At 37.2% G+C, this 20607-nt stretch overlaps 1 protein-coding gene across 2 annotated transcripts in view; it reads left to right on the top strand.

The window, feature by feature from the left end:
* Positions 1-19295, top strand: part of LOC124804884 (putative protein FAM10A4) — a 187751-nt gene extending 168456 nt beyond the window's left edge. For both annotated transcript variants that reach the window (XM_047265249.1, XM_047265250.1), the window contains exons 5-7: positions 6732-6956; positions 12840-13080; positions 18281-19295. In XM_047265249.1, the coding sequence (XP_047121205.1) occupies positions 6732-6956; positions 12840-13076 (462 nt within the window). In that variant the 3' untranslated portion in view covers positions 13077-13080; positions 18281-19295. The remainder of the gene's footprint in view (positions 1-6731; positions 6957-12839; positions 13081-18280) is intronic.
* The last annotated feature ends 1312 nt before the right edge of the window (positions 19296-20607 follow it).

Raw genomic sequence — 20607 nt, forward strand, 5'->3', positions numbered from 1 at the left:
TGTCTCAGTTTTTTTCAACTGTACGGCTTTATTTATCTGCCATCGTTTCGTAATGATTTCACATGAATGATGTGTACTGCGTTATAGAACCAAGTGAAGTAGTAAATCGTAATTTCACGTTTTTCCATTTTAAGTTTTCAGCTACGGAAACTGGAAAATTCGGTTATGACTGTTTTCAGATTTCCTCCCGTCGTTGCTCTTACTATGAAGGAAGCGCGGGCGGCGTCGTATCAAATAGAACCGGCGTCCGGGCTTCGAGCCCCCGCTAGTGGTTGTGGCGGTGAGCATCTACCCAGTATTAATACCCCCGCGCGGAGCTCGACTTCCGCCTATATTTAACTGGCCGGCCGCCCCTTATAAGGGTGGGCATAGAGCAGCGCTCTAGCGCCATCTCGCTGTCGCCGCTGAAGATTCATGCTCTCGCCTAAATTAACGGCCGCTAGGGGCAGCACCCGTCAATCGCAATATAAAGTCTTGTGCGTCCGCGGAAAGCGTTCGGGAATGACGCTCAGACGTCGCTAGATGAAAACTCTGTTCACGTAACTGTTTTTGGTTGATTCTTTAGTACCAGCATTCAATTATAATTTCTGCCCAACTAAAGTTTTTCCTCTCCTCTCATTTTAGCAGTTTGGGGAAAAAGTTTGCCCTTTTTGTGAATTAGCTTCACATAACTGTAAGACTGGCTTTGATTTTTAACCTTAGCAATACCAAAACGGGGGGGATCTTTACGACCAACTTTCAAAAATATTGTAATCCAGTCAGCATAACTTTGTATTACAAAATAAAAAATAATTACCTTTTTAAATTCCTTCTTTTACCAGATTCCATAGAGGTTTTAAATTTTTCATTTAAACTTAAAAATGTAAGTCTCAGTAGCAGATGTCACTTCCCCTAATGAATATAGTTTTCAGTATTTCCAGGTTCAGAACCGTACTTACACATCAGTATCTCTTTAAAAAGTAGGTTGAGAGTAAACAATGAGCGAAATTTGCATTTTAAATTTTTTGTAGTGGTCATAAAGTTGGTAATAAATGTTATTGAAAGGGCATTGATATCCCCGAGAGTGTGTACTAAATTGTATTTTCAGGCTATGGATCCAACTTAAGTACAGGCACCTCTTTACAAAGTATGTTGTTAATATAATTCAACAGCAAGTAATGAATTTAGTTTTTTCTAACGTCTTTTTGTGTGAGAATAAAGTACACTCCTACTCCCCTTGGTGGTAATTTCTGCTTTGGAAAATGCGTGGGTATTGTTAGGGTTAATGTGTGTCTTTATATGTAGGTAAAATGGTGACAGGAATATTCTATGTTCAGACAGAAGCATTCAGTTCAGTAAACCAATCCTTATTTCGCAACAGACTGGATGAACGAGATCAAGAACAATGCATCATGATGGTTTGGCTCAAATAAGAAGCAAAGTGCAACAAATATAAGCAGTTATACTTCTGACTGGAAAAAGTTTCCCAGAGAGCCCTAAAGGGTTCAATATTTGATACCAACTCACTCTCTTCCATGTTATTGACTTAAAATCTACTACCGATGAACATTCAGTCTTATTTGCATATGGAATATCAGTTCAAATTCGAAGTTAGATACCAGTCTCTGAAAAAATTCCACCAAAGTGGAAGTACTAAAGAAATCTTTAATTCTACTTCCATCACCAAATAAGGTTTCAGAAATGGGGAGATCAAGTGCAGAACAAATCTTAACTCTGAGACCAGTAATCGTATATCAAGAACAGAGGAGCAAGAACTTTGCGCCCACATTTGTAGACTTTCAAGAAAGCTTATGATTCAGTAGGCAGGCAAACACTATTCCAAAAATTTTAGAGGAGGTGAGTTTGAGTAGAAAATCCAGTGAACTGATTAACCAAATGTTAAGCAACAAGGTTAAGTTCAAACTATAGCTTTTAGAGGCCTTCAAGATCAAAACTGGAATCAGACAGGGGGACGGACTTACCTTTGCTCTTTAACTGTGTACTTGACAAGGTGAGCAGGGAATGTCGGCGATAAATGAGAGGAGAGGGTGGAATATGACTGGAGCACAAGGAAAAATAAACATGGATATAGTTTCTAGTTTTTGCAGACATTATTATGATATTGTCAGATTAATTAGAAGAGGCATTTAACCAAACAATGCATCTACAGAGACAACCAGCTAAAGCAGGTCTACAGATCTTTACCGGGAAGACACAGAGTATGACAGCTCCTAGATGGATAACATAGAAGGAGAACAACTTCAGAAGGCAATGAATTTTAAATACCTAGGAGAATGTGTAGAAACTGGTGAGAAAGAAAAAGAAGCAATGGGTGCACCAGTAAACAAATTGAACTTAGCATACAAAATAACAATAAACATTTGCAATAAGAAGAATATTTTGCTCAAAGCAAAATTGAGACATTACCATACAGTGATCTGTCCTGAAGTCTTCTATGCAGCAAAAAGTCAAACATGGATATAGTTTCTAGTTTTTGCAGACATTATTATGATATTGTCAGATTAATTAGAAGAGGCATTTAACCAAACAATGCATCTACAGAGACAACCAGCTAAAGCAGGTCTACAGATCTTTACCGGGAAGACACAGAGTATGACAGCTCCTAGATGGATAACATAGAAGGAGAACAACTTCAGAAGGCAAAGAATTTTAAATACCTAGGAGAATGTGTAGAAACTGGTGAGAAAGAAAAAGAAGCAATGGGTGCACCAGTAAACAAATTGAACTTAGCATACAAAATAACAATAAACATTTGCAATAAGAAGAATATTTTGCTCAAAGCAAAATTGAGACATTACCATACAGTGATCTGTCCTGAAGTCTTCTATGCAGCAAAAAGTCAAACATGGATATAGTTTCTAGTTTTTGCAGACATTATTATGATATTGTCAGATTAATTAGAAGAGGCATTTAACCAAACAATGCATCTACAGAGACAACCAGCTAAAGCAGGTCTACAGATCTTTACCGGGAAGACACAGAGTATGACAGCTCCTAGATGGATAACATAGAAGGAGAACAACTTCAGAAGGCAAAGAATTTTAAATACCTAGGAGAATGTGTAGAAACTGGTGAGAAAGAAAAAGAAGCAATGGGTGCACCAGTAAACAAATTGAACTTAGCATACAAAATAACAATAAACATTTGCAATAAGAAGAATATTTTGCTCAAAGCAAAATTGAGACATTACCATACAGTGATCTGTCCTGAAGTCTTCTATGCAGCAAAAAGTCTTAACCTTGTAGGAACAGAAGTGCTTAAGAGACTAGGACTGCTGGAATAAAATATTCTCAGGAGAATATTGGGACTTCAAAGAGCAGAAGACGAGTGAACCAAGAACTGTATACCAAGATAGAGAGAATCTCAGAAATCATCAGGAAGAGGAGGACCGTATTATTGCGACACATCCTTGAAATGGACTAGGTGAGGTGAACACAGTAAACAACACAGTTTCTTGTGAAGAAGAGAATCATAGTCTGCTGAATCCAGGAGGTACAATGTGATCTGGAAAAAAATTTAATATAGGAACCAAAAATATACAACAGGGTGATTTTTAAATTAAAAAAAGGGAAAAACATAAGGTTTCACGGGTTTCCAGGACAGAACTAGATCCTGGACAGAATCATCATGTACAGAAGAGAAAAGAAGGTTGCAAAGTATGACAGTGAAAAATACTGGACAAAGAGAGGGGCCAGAAGAAACAAAGCTGGTATGAATTAATGTGGCTCTCAGATGGCCAAAACAGAAAGAAGAAGAAGAAGAAGAAGAAGAAAATGAACTACAACTGAATGTCACTAAAACCTAGATGGTGACAATTTGTAACTAAATCATCAGAAGAGACCATAAAAATGACTTGTAATGATCAGGAGACCACAGAAGCAAACCATGTTAAGTCTTATAGCCAATATCATACAAAAAATTTGAATTTGAAGGTTCACAAGACCACTTAGCAGATAAATGAAATGTCCTTATCATTTGCAATTTGTGTTTTGTCAAGTGCAGTGAACATGGGTACCAGTAAGATAGTCGTCACTGTTATATTGAGTCAGTTGTTCATTGTGGCATAACCATGCGAGTGAATTCAACAAAAGTGACAACTCCTGTATTATTACAAACAAGTGTGTCACCAAAGAGTATCATGTTGTTCACTTCAAAAATAATATTAAATTAAAAAAAATAAAAGGTGATACTATCTATTTCTTGCCTGTACATTTATGAGGTTTGATTTCCCTGTATAAAAACACACACACACACACACACACACACACACACACACACACACGACACACTTGAAACCTACCTCACAGTTATGGCAATTGACATAGAGAGAATTTGAAACTTCCTGTGCCCAAGCACCAGAGAATATGGGTTAAAATAAGTACTATAAACCAAAATGCAGGAATGTATTCAAAATCTAGCTTGGCTTGTGTAAAAGTTTGCTCTTTATTTTTCTAAGGGAAAAGTCCTATTATTTTATTGAAGAATTCATGTGTGACAAAAACTACTGTGAGCATTGTGTTGTAATATTATAATGATGTATGTAAAAGTGGTATTATTTTTATAAAAAAATCATGGTAAATCTTGACGTATCCCTTAACATAAAGCAGTTGATCTGCAAATTGTATGTAACAAGATGAATAAATTGCACTTCATATACAACAACTTCAGTTTGATCAGATATTACATTAGTTTGTGTTTCTATCTCCTGTCACTTGTTGTAAACAACTTTGAGATTACAGATTTGTTTCAGTTTATTTTTTTTAATATGATTTTTTGTGGTTTTTATTCATGTTTATGCTGTGCTGTTTATGGTTGGCTGGTTACTCTATTAGTATTACTACCAGTAGTTCCACTGCTGGACAAATGTGAAAAACATGAACATTTGAAAAATTAGACTATAAAACATTGCCTATAATTTCCATAATGATGCAGATTGAAATAACACCAGTTTAAAAACAGTTCAATCATGTAGTAATCACTGGAAAATTCTGTCTGGAAAACATGATCTATTTGAGTATACAAGGGCTACATATAGTCCAGCCATAACTACTTACAAATCATTATCCACTTCAGTCCCATCTAAAATACCATGAATCAGCTCAAAATGTGCAGAAGTTTACAGTAACTGCAGACAAACAAGTGATGTATTTTTGACACCACTTATGAATCAGTAAGAAGACTTGCCCTACATTCACAAAAGACATGAACACAAGTGGTGTGTTCTGGAATGTGACAGAGTCCTGCAGTTCAGTATACAAGCAGGCAAAGCCTAAAGAACTGTAGAACTGTTTAGAAGTACAGAAACAAATATCAATCACAATCAGGTGAATTAGGCACAATTACCATTTGAGTAGAATGGAGGAAACTTCAAGCAAAACAGTGCTCAGAATTTGTTCAAGGCTTTTAGGGAGGAAATAAGTAACTCGAAACTGCATAGAGTCTACAAAATTATCTGGGACATGTATAACAGAAGTCCCTTTCCACTAAAGTCAAACTTCACCACTGACACACATTTATTCTCCCAGAATTTCTTTACACAAGTGAGACATTGTCACCAAGAAGCAATGTGAATTCCATCAAGGAAATAGTATGACAGGCACTGAGGGAAATATACAGACCCAAAATTCTTTATAGTATCTGTAAGTGGAAATTTTCAGATGACCTGTATTCAGTTCCACTGCACAGATAAGACATTCGAAATTTATATAACATGAGTGGATTACTCACAAGTAACTGAGAGAAGTTTTCATGTCGGAAGAAAAGGATTTCACAGAAGTCACTGTTGACTGACTGCAAACTACACATACTACATACAAACAAACAGAAGTGTGATTCGTACAAGTTCACATCCAAACATCTGATGGGGAAAGGAGTCTGAAACTAAAGAAACCCATAGGCACTAGAAAGATTATAGACCCACAGTGAGATGATGTATTTTTGGGATGATGAGAAGCAGAAGCAGACTAAAGATAATTAATGGTTCGATGTAGTCTTTAAAGGGTTAAATGAAATAATAAAAAATAACACTAAATTTTGTTCCAATCTGCCAAGTGTATATTAGAAATTGAATTGTGTACTACAGACTGCTGCTGATGTTCTGTTAAAAAAGTACAAAAAATTGAATAACAACTGCTGAACTGTCTTTCATTTACTAGCAAAGACAGCATACACAAAAAAATCGGTGTCCTCTCATTTTTGAGGATATGTTATACCAACAAAAAATATGTGAGAATTTGTGTTAATATTATTCTTTTCCACATTTACGGGTTGTGCCATTTTTATCTCTCAAATACACACAACACACACACACACACACACACACACACACACACACACACACACACAGAGCATCAGGTGTTTCTAGATGGCAGTTTGCACTCCATTTTAGATAATGATGCTTCCAGTGTTAAAAATGTCTGTGAGGATGCAAATCACATTCTGAATTTTTCATAGGGAGGGTTAATGTGTGTGAATTGTTAAAACAATTTCTGGCATTTGTATCGCCTAATGTGTTTGTCACTGTTTTTAGTTCTGTTTTGTTGATATTTTGTTTTTTGTAACTGAGCGGTCAGATTTAATTTTGAAAGGGCACTAATAACATGCATCCAGAATCCTAAAGCGGACAAACTGCTAGCCTCTTAGCATTTATAATGTTTTTATTTATGTGGTATAATGACAAATAGAACCTTCACTTTATAATGTCATTTATACTAGAGTATTTTATTGTGCAGGCACGCAAGTTGGAGGAACATCGCCGCAAGTACGAACGCAAACGTGCTGAACGTGAACTGCAAGAGCGGCTGCGACGTGCCAAGCAAGCGCGTGAGGAGCATGCCAAAGCCTCGGCTGCATCCCAGCAGCAACAGCAGCAGCAAGGCGGTGGTGGCGGTGGCGGCTCACCTGGATTCGACTTCTATTCTCTGCTTAATGATCCTGATATTGTTGAGGCTTTCAAGGTAGGTAGATAATGCAGGAAACTAAAATGGTCTTTAGTCACACGCACCTGCTTTATTTCAGAGGTTTTTGAGCAGATGACAAGGAGAAACTACTTTCTTCTAATGTTTACCTAGTGGTAGGAACTTCAGTGTCTCCTATTGCTTAATCAATGAGTTTGTGAAAACAGTCATGTCCATTTCATTCCAGGTTGTGTTTAAACCCATTCCCTGACCCTGAAGTTTGTATGTGTTGTTTGTTGTGACAAGAAGGGTATGTCCAGAAGGTACAATCTTATCAGAAGACAAGTTTATCTTAAAGATTGGAAAATTACAGAATGACAAGTTGATATTTACTTTCAAAATGTGATAGAAGAAACATGTTTCATTCTTGTAGTTCTTGAACAGTGGGATTGTGTGTAACCAGAACTACCATATGGTGGTGTTAATATGTTGTTGTTGTGGTCTTCAGTCCAGAGACTGGTTGGATGCAGCTCTCCCTGCTACTCTATTCTGTGCAAGCTTCTTCATCTCTGAGTAACTACTGCAACCTACATCCTTCTGAATCTGCTTAGTGTATTCATCGCTTGGTCTCCCACTACGATTTTTACCCTCCACACTTCCCTCCATCACTAAATTGGTGATCCCTTGATGCCGCAGACTGTGTCCTACTAACCAATACCTTCTTGTAGTCAAGTTGTGTCACAAATTCCTCCTCTCCCCAATTCTATTTAGTACCACCTCATTAGTTATGTGATCTACCCATCTAATATTCAGCATTCTTCTGTAGCACCACCTTTCGAAAGCTTCTATTCTATTCGTGTCTAAACTAGTTGTTGTCCACGTTTCACTTCCATACGTGGCTACACTCCATACAAATACTTTTAGAAAAGACTTCCTGACACTTAAATATATACTTGATGTTAGCAGATTTCTCTTCTTGAGAAACCCTTTTTTTTTTTTTTTTGCCATTTCTAGTCTAAACTGGTGTCACCAACCAACGGCAGCTGCTGCAGATAGATGAATAATCTTTGCTGTGGTGGATGGAAAATTAATCTAACTTCTTGTGTCTCTATCCGAGAACAACCATGAAATATGCTATGTATTAAATAAAATTCAAACTATGTCATCAAAATTAAGTTCTTTTACATCTGGTAAAAACTTTCATTACATTGAAATAATTTTTTTTGAAGTGGAGATTCTTGAGAACAACTTGCAGCAGTGAAAAAGTCCTGATTCACTTCTTATGGTAGAAGGCTTATGCAAACTAAGATGATTTCTATGCATCGGCAGGGAAAGAAAAATATCATTCTATTTTATGCAGAGTTAAGGTGTTATTATTGCCAATTTTGATGTTATTTCCTTTATCATTTTTTGTTATTTTCTGCAAATTTTGGTGCTATATTTTGCCAATTTTGACATTAGTTTCTGATGACATGATTTTCAAATACTGTATGTTTTATTTCTTCTTATTTCATTATTTTACTGTGTTGAAAATCAGAACATAGCTATCAGTTACATTATTTATTGGCATCATGCAGAGCACAGGAAAAAATTGTTTTATTCTATTCCTTTTGTAGAAGAAAGATAGCCATCTGGATTGTACATTTAAACACAGAAGACAAACTGCCTTCAGCACAACAGCAGATATTTGACAGTGTCTGCACACTCTGCTGATGTGTAAAATTGCTTTTGCACTAAATTCTTCAGTGTATCTACACTGCTGGGATCAGGCATTCAAGTTTCTTGTGGCCAACTAACAAATCCTATATCATTGTAAAAGACAAAATTGAATTTCAATGTTTAATAAATATCAGTTGGCAACAGCAGTTAACTACAGTCCTGATTTTTTACATTTTTACATGGTAATGAAAATGACAAATTTTGAGACTTTTTTAAAGACTGTCATTCTTGCATTTTGTCTAAGGTACACCGGATCAGTTATATGAGAAATGGCTATGTTAGTATCTTGTTCTCTCGGTTAAATTTCCGTAGACCTCCATGTTTCTGTGATGATAACTGTTTATACGACATTGAATTGGTCCTTTTGCAGAAGGATACAGTGCTATTATGCACTTTTGAACATTAATCTTTTTTCCTGTTACAATCAAGAAATTGTGTTTCTCTTAATTCCTTCTTGTATTTTTCCACATTAGTATGACACTGAGTGATTCAGATTACACCAATCATGGCACTGGAAACTTAGAGAGGTTACTGATTTTCCTCTCAAAGTTCCTGTACATTTCACATGAATTGAATTGACACAGTTGTTCTTTAAGCAAAATTCTTTGTTCAGGCTTTTTGTTTTGTTTCTTATTCTGTATCTTGGGTCTGTCTTTCTAACCTCTTACTTCAACAGACACAAAAATCTACCAGAAACAGCAACATAAATGAACAAAGTGGTATACACATGGGCTGTACATTGCACTAATCCACACAGCAAATGATGACAGTGGTGGACAGTTGGCGTGTGGCATTGACAGAGCTCTGGTTGGAGGAAATAAGTTATGCCACATAAAGTTTCAAGCAATAAGTAATTTTAAGCAAATATGATGACACAGTAGACTACATAAATCTTCATCTACATCTGTACTCTGTGAACTGATGTGTAGAGAATCAAGCAGTGAAAAATTCAGGATGGAATAATGACAAAATTGTGAAGAGGATAGATTGCTACTCACCATATAGTCAAGGCAGCCAGGGACAGTGGTCATGTGCATGTGAATTGTGTTTGCATGATTATGTTGTCTAATTCAGAAGGAGGCCCTTTAGCCAAAGCTTACTTGTTTGACAGTCTTTGTTGTGTCTATTTGCGACTCAACATTTGCACTGTATGGTGCATAGCAATCTATCCTTTTCATAACCTCACTATGAAGTGAATAGTAGAGGATATTTCACATGCACTGGTTGGACTAATCTTGTCTTCGTGTTTCTTCATGAGAGATATGAAAGAGGCTGTAGTATATTCCTGGATCCCTCACATACTGCTTGTTCATTCGGCATTTTGATGATGCTCTCCTGTGACTCAAACAAATCTGTGACCAGTCACGGTGATCTTCTTTGTAATTGTTCAGTATCACCCATTATTCCTATTTGGTAAAGGTCCCATACACTTCACTGATATTGTAGGATGATTCACACAAGAGTTTTGTAAGCACTCTCACTTGTACACTGATTGCATTTTCCTGGTATCCTACCAGTGAACTAACAGTTGTGGCCTGCTTTACCTACAATTGAACCTACATTTTCGTTTCATTTCATATCCCCTCAAATTGTTAACACATTTGTTTGTACGTGTTGAACCAATTCCATTCGTGAATCATTGATTTTGTAGCCATGTATACAAAGTTCTTTTATTTTGTGAAGTATACAGTTTCATTTTTCTGTACATTTAGGGCAACTTGCCATTGTTTGCAGTACTTTCAAATATTTTCAAGATTTGACTTGATATTTGTGTAGCTTTTTCAGATAACTGCATCAAGTTCAAGGTTATCATTAATATTGTTTGCCAGGTCATTAACAGACAGTGTGAACATCGGGGGTCCAACACTTTTTCCTAGGGCACACTTAACTTTACTTCTGCTCCTGCAGATGGCTCTCCACTTAGGAAGTTGTCAGTTCCAGTCACACGTTTTGTTTGGTATATGACCATAGTTACATTAATAAGCAATGATGTGTTGCTGAGGCAAATGTTTTTGGAAGTCAAGAGATACTACATCTGTCTGACTGCCTTGTTTTGTGGATGTTGTGTGAGAAAAGTGAGTGCTTGGTTTCATATGACTGATGTTTTTGGAATCCATGCTGGTCTGTAGGGAGGAGGTCATTCTGTTTATGATCCTCATCTCATTTGAGGTCAGGATATGTTTTAAGATTGTGAAACTGATGCATGCCAAAGATATTGGACAGTAGTTTTATAGATCATTTCTGTTATTCTGATCTAAAATTTCTCCAGACTACCAGGCACACTTTTCCTTAGGTAATTCATTCAGTGTATGAATTTGGTTGGGGTATAATTAGAGGGGTCAGGATGCATATGTAAGGAGAGAATGAAACATTGGGACACTCGACATGAAAGTGGAGACAGAAAATGGATATCCAAATACAATAACCAAATGAGAAGGAGAATGTAATAGCATCAAAGCCCGAATGAAGTTTCCATATACTGTCACTTAATTTTTGTAGTTATTGTTCCTAACATTGAATCCAAGATATTCATGGATTGTTTGTGTACTATTTACACTTTTCAATGAAATTAGGACATTCTTTTCTCTCTCTCTCTCTCTCTCTCTCTCTCTCTCTCTCTCTGTGTGTGTGTGTGTGTGTGTGTGTGTGGGGGGGGGGGGGGGGGCGTTTTGACCCTTATGAGAAACAAATGTAATGCACTGCACCTAACAGATGGAAAATCTCATTATTGTTTTATTATCCATTTGCCAAATGATCTCTGAAAACAGTCAAATGGCTCTGAGCACTATGGGACTTAACTTCTAAGGTCATCAGTCCCCTAGAACTTAGAACTACTTTAACCTAAGAACATCACACACATCCATGCCCGAGGCAGGATTCGAACCTGCGACCATAGTGGTCGCGCTGTTCCAGACTGTAGCGCCTAGAGCCGCTCGGCCACCCTGGCCGGCCGAAAAAAGTCACATCCAATAAATATCTCAGTATGCATATGGAGCTACTGAAACTGAAATCACCACATAAAATTAATCATAGAGAAGGCAGATGCTAGGCGGAGATTAATTAGACAATTCTCAGGAAATATTATTGACCTCATGCAAAACAGATTGTGCAAAACAGTCCTACAACCCTTACTTGAGTATTTTGAGTACAGGGTGTTCTAAAAGTCTCTCCGCAGTGCCGTACGATTGTGAACCACGCTTGCCTTATGATTGTTTGCCTGCCTGGGTTACTTTCCTTCAAGTGGACTCTCCCAACATTCCACTGTTTCATTTATCTCAGTAAAAATGAATGTTCAATAAATTAAAAACTTGTATTTCACTGAGTTTCATTTCGGTATATTCACTGCGGTGTACGGCACGCACGGCTAACAATCGTATGGCGCTGCGGAGAGACTTTTTGAACACCCCGTATTACTCCTCAGTCTAGGCCCCTTCCCAGGTAGGATGGAGAAAATAGAGAAGATACCAAAAATAGCAAAAGATTTCGTCATGGGATCATTTAATAATGTCAAAAGCATCATGTAGATGCTCATTCAATTCCAGTGAGAGATGCTGCAAGAGAGGCATTGTGAATCACAGTATGGTTTACTGTTACACTGCCAAGAGCATATGTTCTGCAAGAGTCAACCAGCATACTGCTTCCTTGTACATACGTTTCTTGAAATACTGTAAAAGTAAAATTCTAGGTGTTTGAATGCATACAGAAACCTACCAGTAGTTGTTCTTCTCATGCACCATTAGCATGTGGAACAGAAAAGGGGAGAGGTGGCAGTGGAGTATGAAGTACCATCATCATGTGGAGATGCAGGATGCATTATCAGTCACCCTACACTCATTAACATCTGTGAAATTTACAAATAAAAAAAATGGCACCACACAATCATTTATCAGCAGCCAAAGCTCTAGAGGTCTCACAAAGATCATGAGGTGGAAAATTGGCAGTCTAAACTGATCTTCTGACCAAATGCCATGGCTAATTTATGGTTAAATGGATTATATTGTCTCAACATAGGACTCACTGATGCACAGCAACTCCAAGATATCATACTTAAAACTTCTTTGATGAAAACAAATCATTTTTAGTTGACTGAAAAATTGTACAAATCACTTACTCATTTAATAAGACACCAAAACAACACATCAGAAGCACTTGATGCAATAATCTGTGTTGTTTGAGGTTCTTTGCTGATTATTATATTTGTTAAATCCTTTCTTATCTTTTCAGGATCCTGAGTTAGCAGCAGCTTTCCGTGATATCTCAACCAATCCTGCCAACATGGTTAAGTACCAGAACAATCCAAAGGTTGTGGCTGCCATGGAGAAACTGACAGCCAAGTTTTCAGGTGCAGGCCTCGGAGGGATGGGAGGCATGCCTTTCCCCGGGGCAGGATTCCCTCCAGGTGCCGGTCCCACACCACCCCCACCACCTTCCTCCTCTGGAGACGATGTGGGTCTTGACTGAAAAGGTGGGTATAATTACAATTACGGTGTGGCAGCTTGGTAAGATTTGGGAAATTTTCATTTAGGTGCTGGTGTGAAGCATATTTCTTGCTCAAAATTCAAAAGTCAAATATTAATGTTCCTAGGGATATTTTTACTAGTAATATTCCGTCTTCAGTCACAATACTTTATTTTTTTTATCTAAGCTTAACATGTAAAAGCTAAAACTTCATTTTTAAGGGTGGCATCAAGTTTTCTCGGTGTTAGAATTACTTCATATTATCACCTAGTAGTAAATGAAGAAAATAATTATTAGTTTTGTGAGAAAAGCATCACAGACAAGGTTTTTGAAAGGCAACTGATTTCCCATCCCATTGACATGCTAAATGGACAGTCAGAGCGTGAACATGACAGGAAAAGTCATGCTTGATATTTCGATTTATATGACAGATATGATAGATATTTGAGTTGCTATTAGCTTTTTTATAAATGTGTTCCTAGACACTATTTGCACACATAACACAACCAGTTCATCATGTTCAATTCCATGGGAATGTTTGTGTTCCATGACCATGATGTAATTCAGGACAGAAAGGAGGTCAGCATTGGTTGTAATGTCATTGGCCTTCTTTAATGCATTACAGATCTAGATTTCAGCTGACAGTGCACCTATCAACAGTGCATTATAAGTAGCCATTTAGACTTAATGGGGAGAAAGAGAGAGGGGTGGGGGGAGGGGGGAGTGGAGAGGTTGTTGACCCCTGACGTATTGATTATGGGCAGAGTCTGCACAGGGTATGGTGACTGGTGTGCAGTGACCAGTTTTTATTCAAAATGCTGGGTTAGTTCATCCATTTGTTCAGAAGGGGAGGCCAACATTGTTTGCTAGCTTTTGGCTGGCTGTGATGACAGAAATGAGGCGCATGCCCTGAGGTCTTTCTCAAATCGTTTTACAGAAACTATTTGGTACAAAAATTTCATTTTTCGTTGATTACAGTTTTATATGTCAGCTTCATGATGAAGTGCCCATTTCAAGCCAGTCACGGCACAAAATATGAAAAAGTTTGCAGAGAAAAATAGAGATTGCTGTGATTTTGTGTTTGGTGCATATTATGTAGTACATAATATGTTGTAGCATATGAGATTTAACTACCACATCAAAATTTTCCTTTGTCACCAACCTTGAGAAAATTGATCTTCTGTAGCTCACTCACTTGCGATTGCAATAAAGCAAGAATGAAGGATCCATAACATCCCTCATATCTTATAAACAGTGCGAGATATCGAAATGAGATTTTGGCAAATGATAGCAAGCAAATTTTGCCCTATGGCTATTATATGAAACTTCGTTATCTACCATGTTAGTGGAATAACTTCAGACTTTTTCGATGAAAGAATATAATTCTTAAGCCACATTGACAGCTGGTCAAATGAGAAGTGCTGTGGGTTTTGGAACAACAGAATTGAAGACATTACACATTTATTTTTATACCAAGGATGTGTTTCTTCATAAGCTATTGACCTTGCTTGTCCTCAGTGCTTCATTAATAACCCACTGTTTCAGATTTCTCTCGACCTTACTTGTCCTTAGTGCTTCACTTAATAAACCACTGTGTCAGAATTCTCTGACATCTGTGGCTGTGGCTGCACAACATGTCAGTGAGGTGACATTGCGTAAACTGTGCTGTGTTTTGGCATTAGAAGCAAATTTTAACATGGCAACAAGGAAAATACAATTTTTACTCAAAAGTCACAGTTCATGACACATCTCTGAAAGCTACAAATGGTTAACAGATTCATGCTTTTGTTCTATTTTTAGTGGAATTCTTTTTAGGTACTAACCAAAGCAAAGGTGATAGTGAATCTTTTTGGATGGTCACCATGCAAGTGTGAATATTTACCAAAAATATGACCATAGTCTTCAGTTTAGAATGGCACTTCCCCTCCAGCGCTTCGCATTTCCTCTACAATGTTCCAAGCACCTGTCTGCAACCCCCATCACTACTGCTTTTCCCACAGTTTCCCCACCAACTGTGCCTCTACTGGCCACATTGTTCTGCATGCATTCTACTGGGGTATGAGTAGTTATTCTTGTTAAAACAAAAAGCAAAGGCAACGGAGATGCAGCCACAGTAATAAAAAGTTACACATACAATCTCCAGTATGTCTAATCATATGTTAATAGTATTAATAAAACAGTGGATGGCATTCAGTTGGCTGGTTGATCACAGAACTAAAAGAATGAGATATCCATGTTTTAGTTGGAGGTAGAGCTAATATTTTTAAACCGGATGATGTCAATAAGAACTTCAAACAAATGTGCCAGTATGGTAGTTAAGAAAATTTCAGTGACATTATCCATTGTAAGTACAATTTACATATGTAACAAAAAATTATTTATAACACAAATTTTCTTAGCAGTTAGTGATTCAGGGTTTAGTTGTATATTGCTGTCAAAAATAGAGGGTGTCCCAGGAGGAATAGCCAACATTCAGGGATTTGACAGGAACAATCATTCAAAGCAAAAAAGTCTGGTAAACATGGGTTTTAAAATGTATACATTAAGAGCTATGAGCACTTCACCATCTTTAATATTGTGAAACAAATCTCTCCAACTGGGGAGGAATAGGAACCAATCTATTTTGCTGTTGACCCCCCACATATGCAGTAGAAGAGATGTAGGTGCTCATGTGTAGAATGCAGTTATTCGAGCCAGCTTTCTGCTTGTTATTGTTTTCACGTGTGGTAAGCAGAGGAGAAATACATGAACTCTTGAGGACTCTTTTGGCTATTGTGCAAGATATTCTGTACATTTTTCAGTGAGTAATGTTTCATAAATACAGCAATAAAACAAATGAAAATTTCTTTTTTGTGTTGTTGTTGAGAAAAGTTGTATATCTAATGATAGCTCGTTGTTGAAGAAATCAAAATGGAACCAAAAAGTAAAAGTGTGCTCATTGAGGCATACAAATAGGAAAGATGTCTGTATAGTCTTCTAGAAACACTATACCACACAATTAGATACATCTATAAATGTTTAATTTTGAGTTTATATGTTTCATGTAAATGTGCGTATAATTTTACTTTTGAGATGTGTACATACCTCGTCAGTTAGTGAAAGTAATGGAAGTGCTTGATTTGATTGTATCATTTGTATTATATTAGCATGCTAGGAAGGATAATGTTGAGGAAACACCCACAAGAGTCGGAGTAGTTGTGCCAACCATGACCATTGGGGGCTGTAAAAGCTGTTTCGCATTTTTGGGGTCACACTATTGTGAAATAGCTTCCCTCATTATTGTGTCAACCCATGAATCCCATTTTGAACGATTGACAAGGTGCACCCATTCTGATGAAGTTCCTAAATATTGTTCATCTTCGGGCCTAAACTACTTCATTAACAGGGAGTATATGTCTCTGTCTTCACTCCTTCTTCCCAGCTGGGGTCAAACCCAGTTCCTATTCTTGGCATTATTGTCATTGTTCTGTTCTTCTCCTAACAACTAAGTCAGCACTGTCACAGCAGATGATGTGTAGATAATTGCAACCTCCATGTCTAAATCGCTGTGAAACATGGACATAGATAATCATTTGTTTATACCAACATGACATAAAATGAACACTTTAGTCCATAATTCTGTATAATCATAAAGTAATTTCAGTATAACTGCACAAAATAAACAATAGCTGCGTAATAAATATGAAGCAAGACCTCAGAAGTTTCTATATGATTAAATAGCAGTGTTACAAAAATATTAACTTTCACACTCAACAATGCAACTGACTTAAATGAGCCTGTGGTTCTGAATATCTATGCTTGGGGCACTGGTGCAGACTTACATGTTAGGGGTATCGAGTAATACGATTAATGAAAATATTGGCAGTTCCAGCCTTGTATGCTTTGAGTACTGGTACAGACTTGTAAACGATAGATGTGTCCTGTAAAACCAGCTTAAAAGCTATGAGCACATGTTCAGAAGAAGCAGCTACTTCCATAAAATGCCTAGGAGTATGAGTACAGAGTGATGTGAAGTGGATCGTCCACAGAAATTTAATTATGAGTAAGTGGCAGATGCCAGCTGAGATTCATTGGAAGAAACCTCAGGAAACGAAGTCCATCAACAAAGAAAGTGGCTTAAAAAACGCTCGTTCAACCAATGCTTGAATATTGCTCGTCAGTACGTGATCCTCGTTCACCGAGTTCCTACCCGGCTCACTGGACGGAAATCATGATGATGATGATGGGGGATGATGACTATGATGAGTATGGGATTTGTACCAGATAGGACTAATAGAGGAAATATAGAAGACCCAAAGAAGAGCAGTGCTTATTGTTACAGGTTCATTTAGTAAGCACAAAAACATGATAGAGATGTTCAACCAACTCCAGCACCAGACGCTGCAAGAGAGGCGTTCTGCATCACAGAGATATTCATTGTTTTAAGTTCCAAGATCATACATTCCTAGAATAATAAACAAATATATTGCTTCTTCTTATATATATCTCACAAAAAGACCATGAAAAAAATTAGGGTAATTCGAGCTCACACAGAGGCTTACCAGCAATCATTCATCCCACGAACTGTTTTCAACTATAACATGTTTTCAACTATAACAGGAGTAGGGGGAAATGTCAGTGGTACACAAAGTACCCCCTGCCACACACGACAAGGTGGCTTGGGAAGTACTGATGTAGATGTAAATGTAGAAGATGTAGATGTGAATGTAGAAGAGATACTTTTTGCTTGTTATTGTTTTCACGTGTGGTGAGCAGATAAGAAATACATGAACTCTTCAGGAAATATAAAGATGAACAATTTGCTCATAGCTCCTAAGGCATGCACGTCGCAGCCCATGTTTACTGGACATTTTTTCTTGATTTGGTCCACACTACCACTTCTCAAGGAGTGTGCAGTAGAAGAGATTTGTTTAACAGTACTGAAGATGAAGTAGTGCTCATGGTTCTGGAGGTATGCATTTTGGAGTCCATGTTTACTGGACTTTTTTGCTTTGAATGGCTGTTCTGTCAAATCTGTGAATGCTGACTATTCCTCATGTGACAGTCTGTGTACTTGGTTTGACTAATGGCATCGATTTATGTTATGTATGATTTTATGTACATTGTTTTCATGCATTTGTTTTGAACTTGTCACGTAATTTTATATGTTTTGCTGTGTTTATTGCCAACACAAATTTTGAAATTATTTATATCACTATTGCTTTTAGATGGTGCCAAGAACACTGGGCAGCTACATCTTTCAAATATTTCAAGAAAATGGACATTGTTGTGGTCGCTGCATTGTTCTGTAGTTTGTAGATGTTGAAAGTGTGTGCATCTTATTCAAAATACTATACTATTGTTTCGTAGCCAAGACTGATACTGCCGTTGTTTCCAGAGTGCACTGTTATTATATTGGATGAGTACTAACATGTTTTTAAACCTTAGTAATAGTTGCTGAGTGAGTCAACATTCTTGTGAATTGTGACACATATACATTGTGCAATTTTTTATTCTTCGCATGGCATTACTTTTTCTCTGATTTGTTTGGACCCTAAAGACTGAAAGGCACACAGGTAAAATTGGTCAGCTGTAGTTATTCAGATGTTTGGATACCACCAGCTTTGCAGGAAGCTTTATGTACAAAATTCAGTGAAGTAATGCCAAATGCACAATTATTTAGTATTGTGTGTTCCTGTGATAAGAGAGACTTTGAAAATGGATCCACACATTTCTTAAGTGAAACAGGTTTGGTCTGTTGCAAAACTATTGCTGGTCGAATGCTTAATGGTAGTTAAGGGTCAGATTTTCACTACATTGTTTTCTTGTTTCCCTCTTTGGTCACCTAACAGTCTGAGCAAATCTGGGAAAGGTACATGCCGTGAAAGCCTGAGATTGTTATATTTTTAATATTGATATTTTCTGCAGAAGATAGAGAGAGATAAATTGCTCAAATTATTTTGACTCATTCAGTCTTACAGTGATATGTTTCATGTCATTGTGTTACCAAAATATGATTTCAACACATGCATTACCAAAAATGAAAAAAAAAGAGGTCTGAGTTTACTGTGTTCCCTATTCAAGATTGTGAGCCTATGCATTATGGCAAATAAATTGATAAATAATTTTTAGTAATCGTGTTTTCAGTAATACATCCCTATGCTTTTGCATTTGTTTTATAGCATGTGTCAGAGCTTATGTTTACATGTTTATGGTGAAAATATATTTGAAAAAATTGTACAACTTTTACTCTTCTTTATTATTCCTTCACATTCATATTCATACTTTTGTTTCACCATAGAAATTAATTTTTTGCCTGGAAGTAACATTCTTATCATGGAAAGAAGTTGAGGAAGTTGAAAAAGGTGACAATTTTCAATACCAATAGTAGAAAAAAGTTAGCAGTACATAATTCTGCAAAGTTGCAGCCAAGAGGCACAGAATCCATTTATCACAATAAGTCCTTGTCTAAATTGTGTGCAACAATTATTCAGTCCCTCACCATTTTTTATTGTATTAAACTGTTGTTATAGGTAACTAAAAATCTTTCTGTGGAGTGGTATTATACTCTTTTTCTTTTGTGGTAGGGACAATGACTTTATTTTATCATTTATTCACAGTCACGTTCTGACTGTGTAGTTTTTCAATTTTGATGATACACTGTTGGTGCAGTGGGATGGGGGCAAACCGACAAAAATAAAAATGGTGTACACTAATGAGCCACAACATATAAACAGAGCAGAAACAGTAGTGAATCATTCCAACTACAATACAGGCCACAAATTGAGAAATAAGTGACTTCGACAAAGGACAGATTGTGTGTTCTCAGGCATGGGAATGAGCATCTCAGAACGACAAAGCTGGTCAACTCTTTACATGCTGTTGTAACAAGCATCTATGGCAAGTGGTTGAAGGTCACTGACACCGCTAGTAGGCAACACGGTGTTGAATGTCTACACCTCCTCACAGAATGTGGAAGATGGGGCTATAGCACTCTGTAAACAGCCCTGATGTGTGGCACATCTGATCTCGTACAGCAGCATAATCATCCATGTCACAAGGCCAGAATCATGTTATAGTGGTCTGAGAAGCATGGCAGTGAATGCAAGCTGATGTCTTTCTCACAAAATTCGCCCAGTCTTAGCTCGATGGAACATATGTGTCGATACTGAGCACCAATTCCGTGCCCCCAGACAACCGGCCCATAATTTTGGTTATTGTGTGACTTGTGTGTAGACATTTCATGCCACATGTATGTGGAAACCTTCTAAAGACTAGTGGAGTTCAGGCCATGCAGAGGAGGACCAGAATGTTATTAACCCTCGAGCGAGCAAGCCATTTTTCATCACTTGTAAATAATAGCTGTATTAATGTTACCAAGGTAAAAAAGTATGAGCAAAATCACATTTTAATCTTAGTTTAATTGGACAACACTAAAATAAACTTACATAATATGAACTAAAGCACATTTTAATTTGTCAATAATGAAATAAACTTTCATTATATCACTCTGTTGCTGCGGACAGGTGTTACCCCTCAGCAATGACCCACGCCA

This window comes from Schistocerca piceifrons, chromosome 7 (genome assembly GCF_021461385.2).
Source record: "Schistocerca piceifrons isolate TAMUIC-IGC-003096 chromosome 7, iqSchPice1.1, whole genome shotgun sequence".
In the NCBI taxonomy this organism is placed as follows: Eukaryota; Metazoa; Arthropoda; class Insecta; order Orthoptera; family Acrididae; genus Schistocerca; species Schistocerca piceifrons.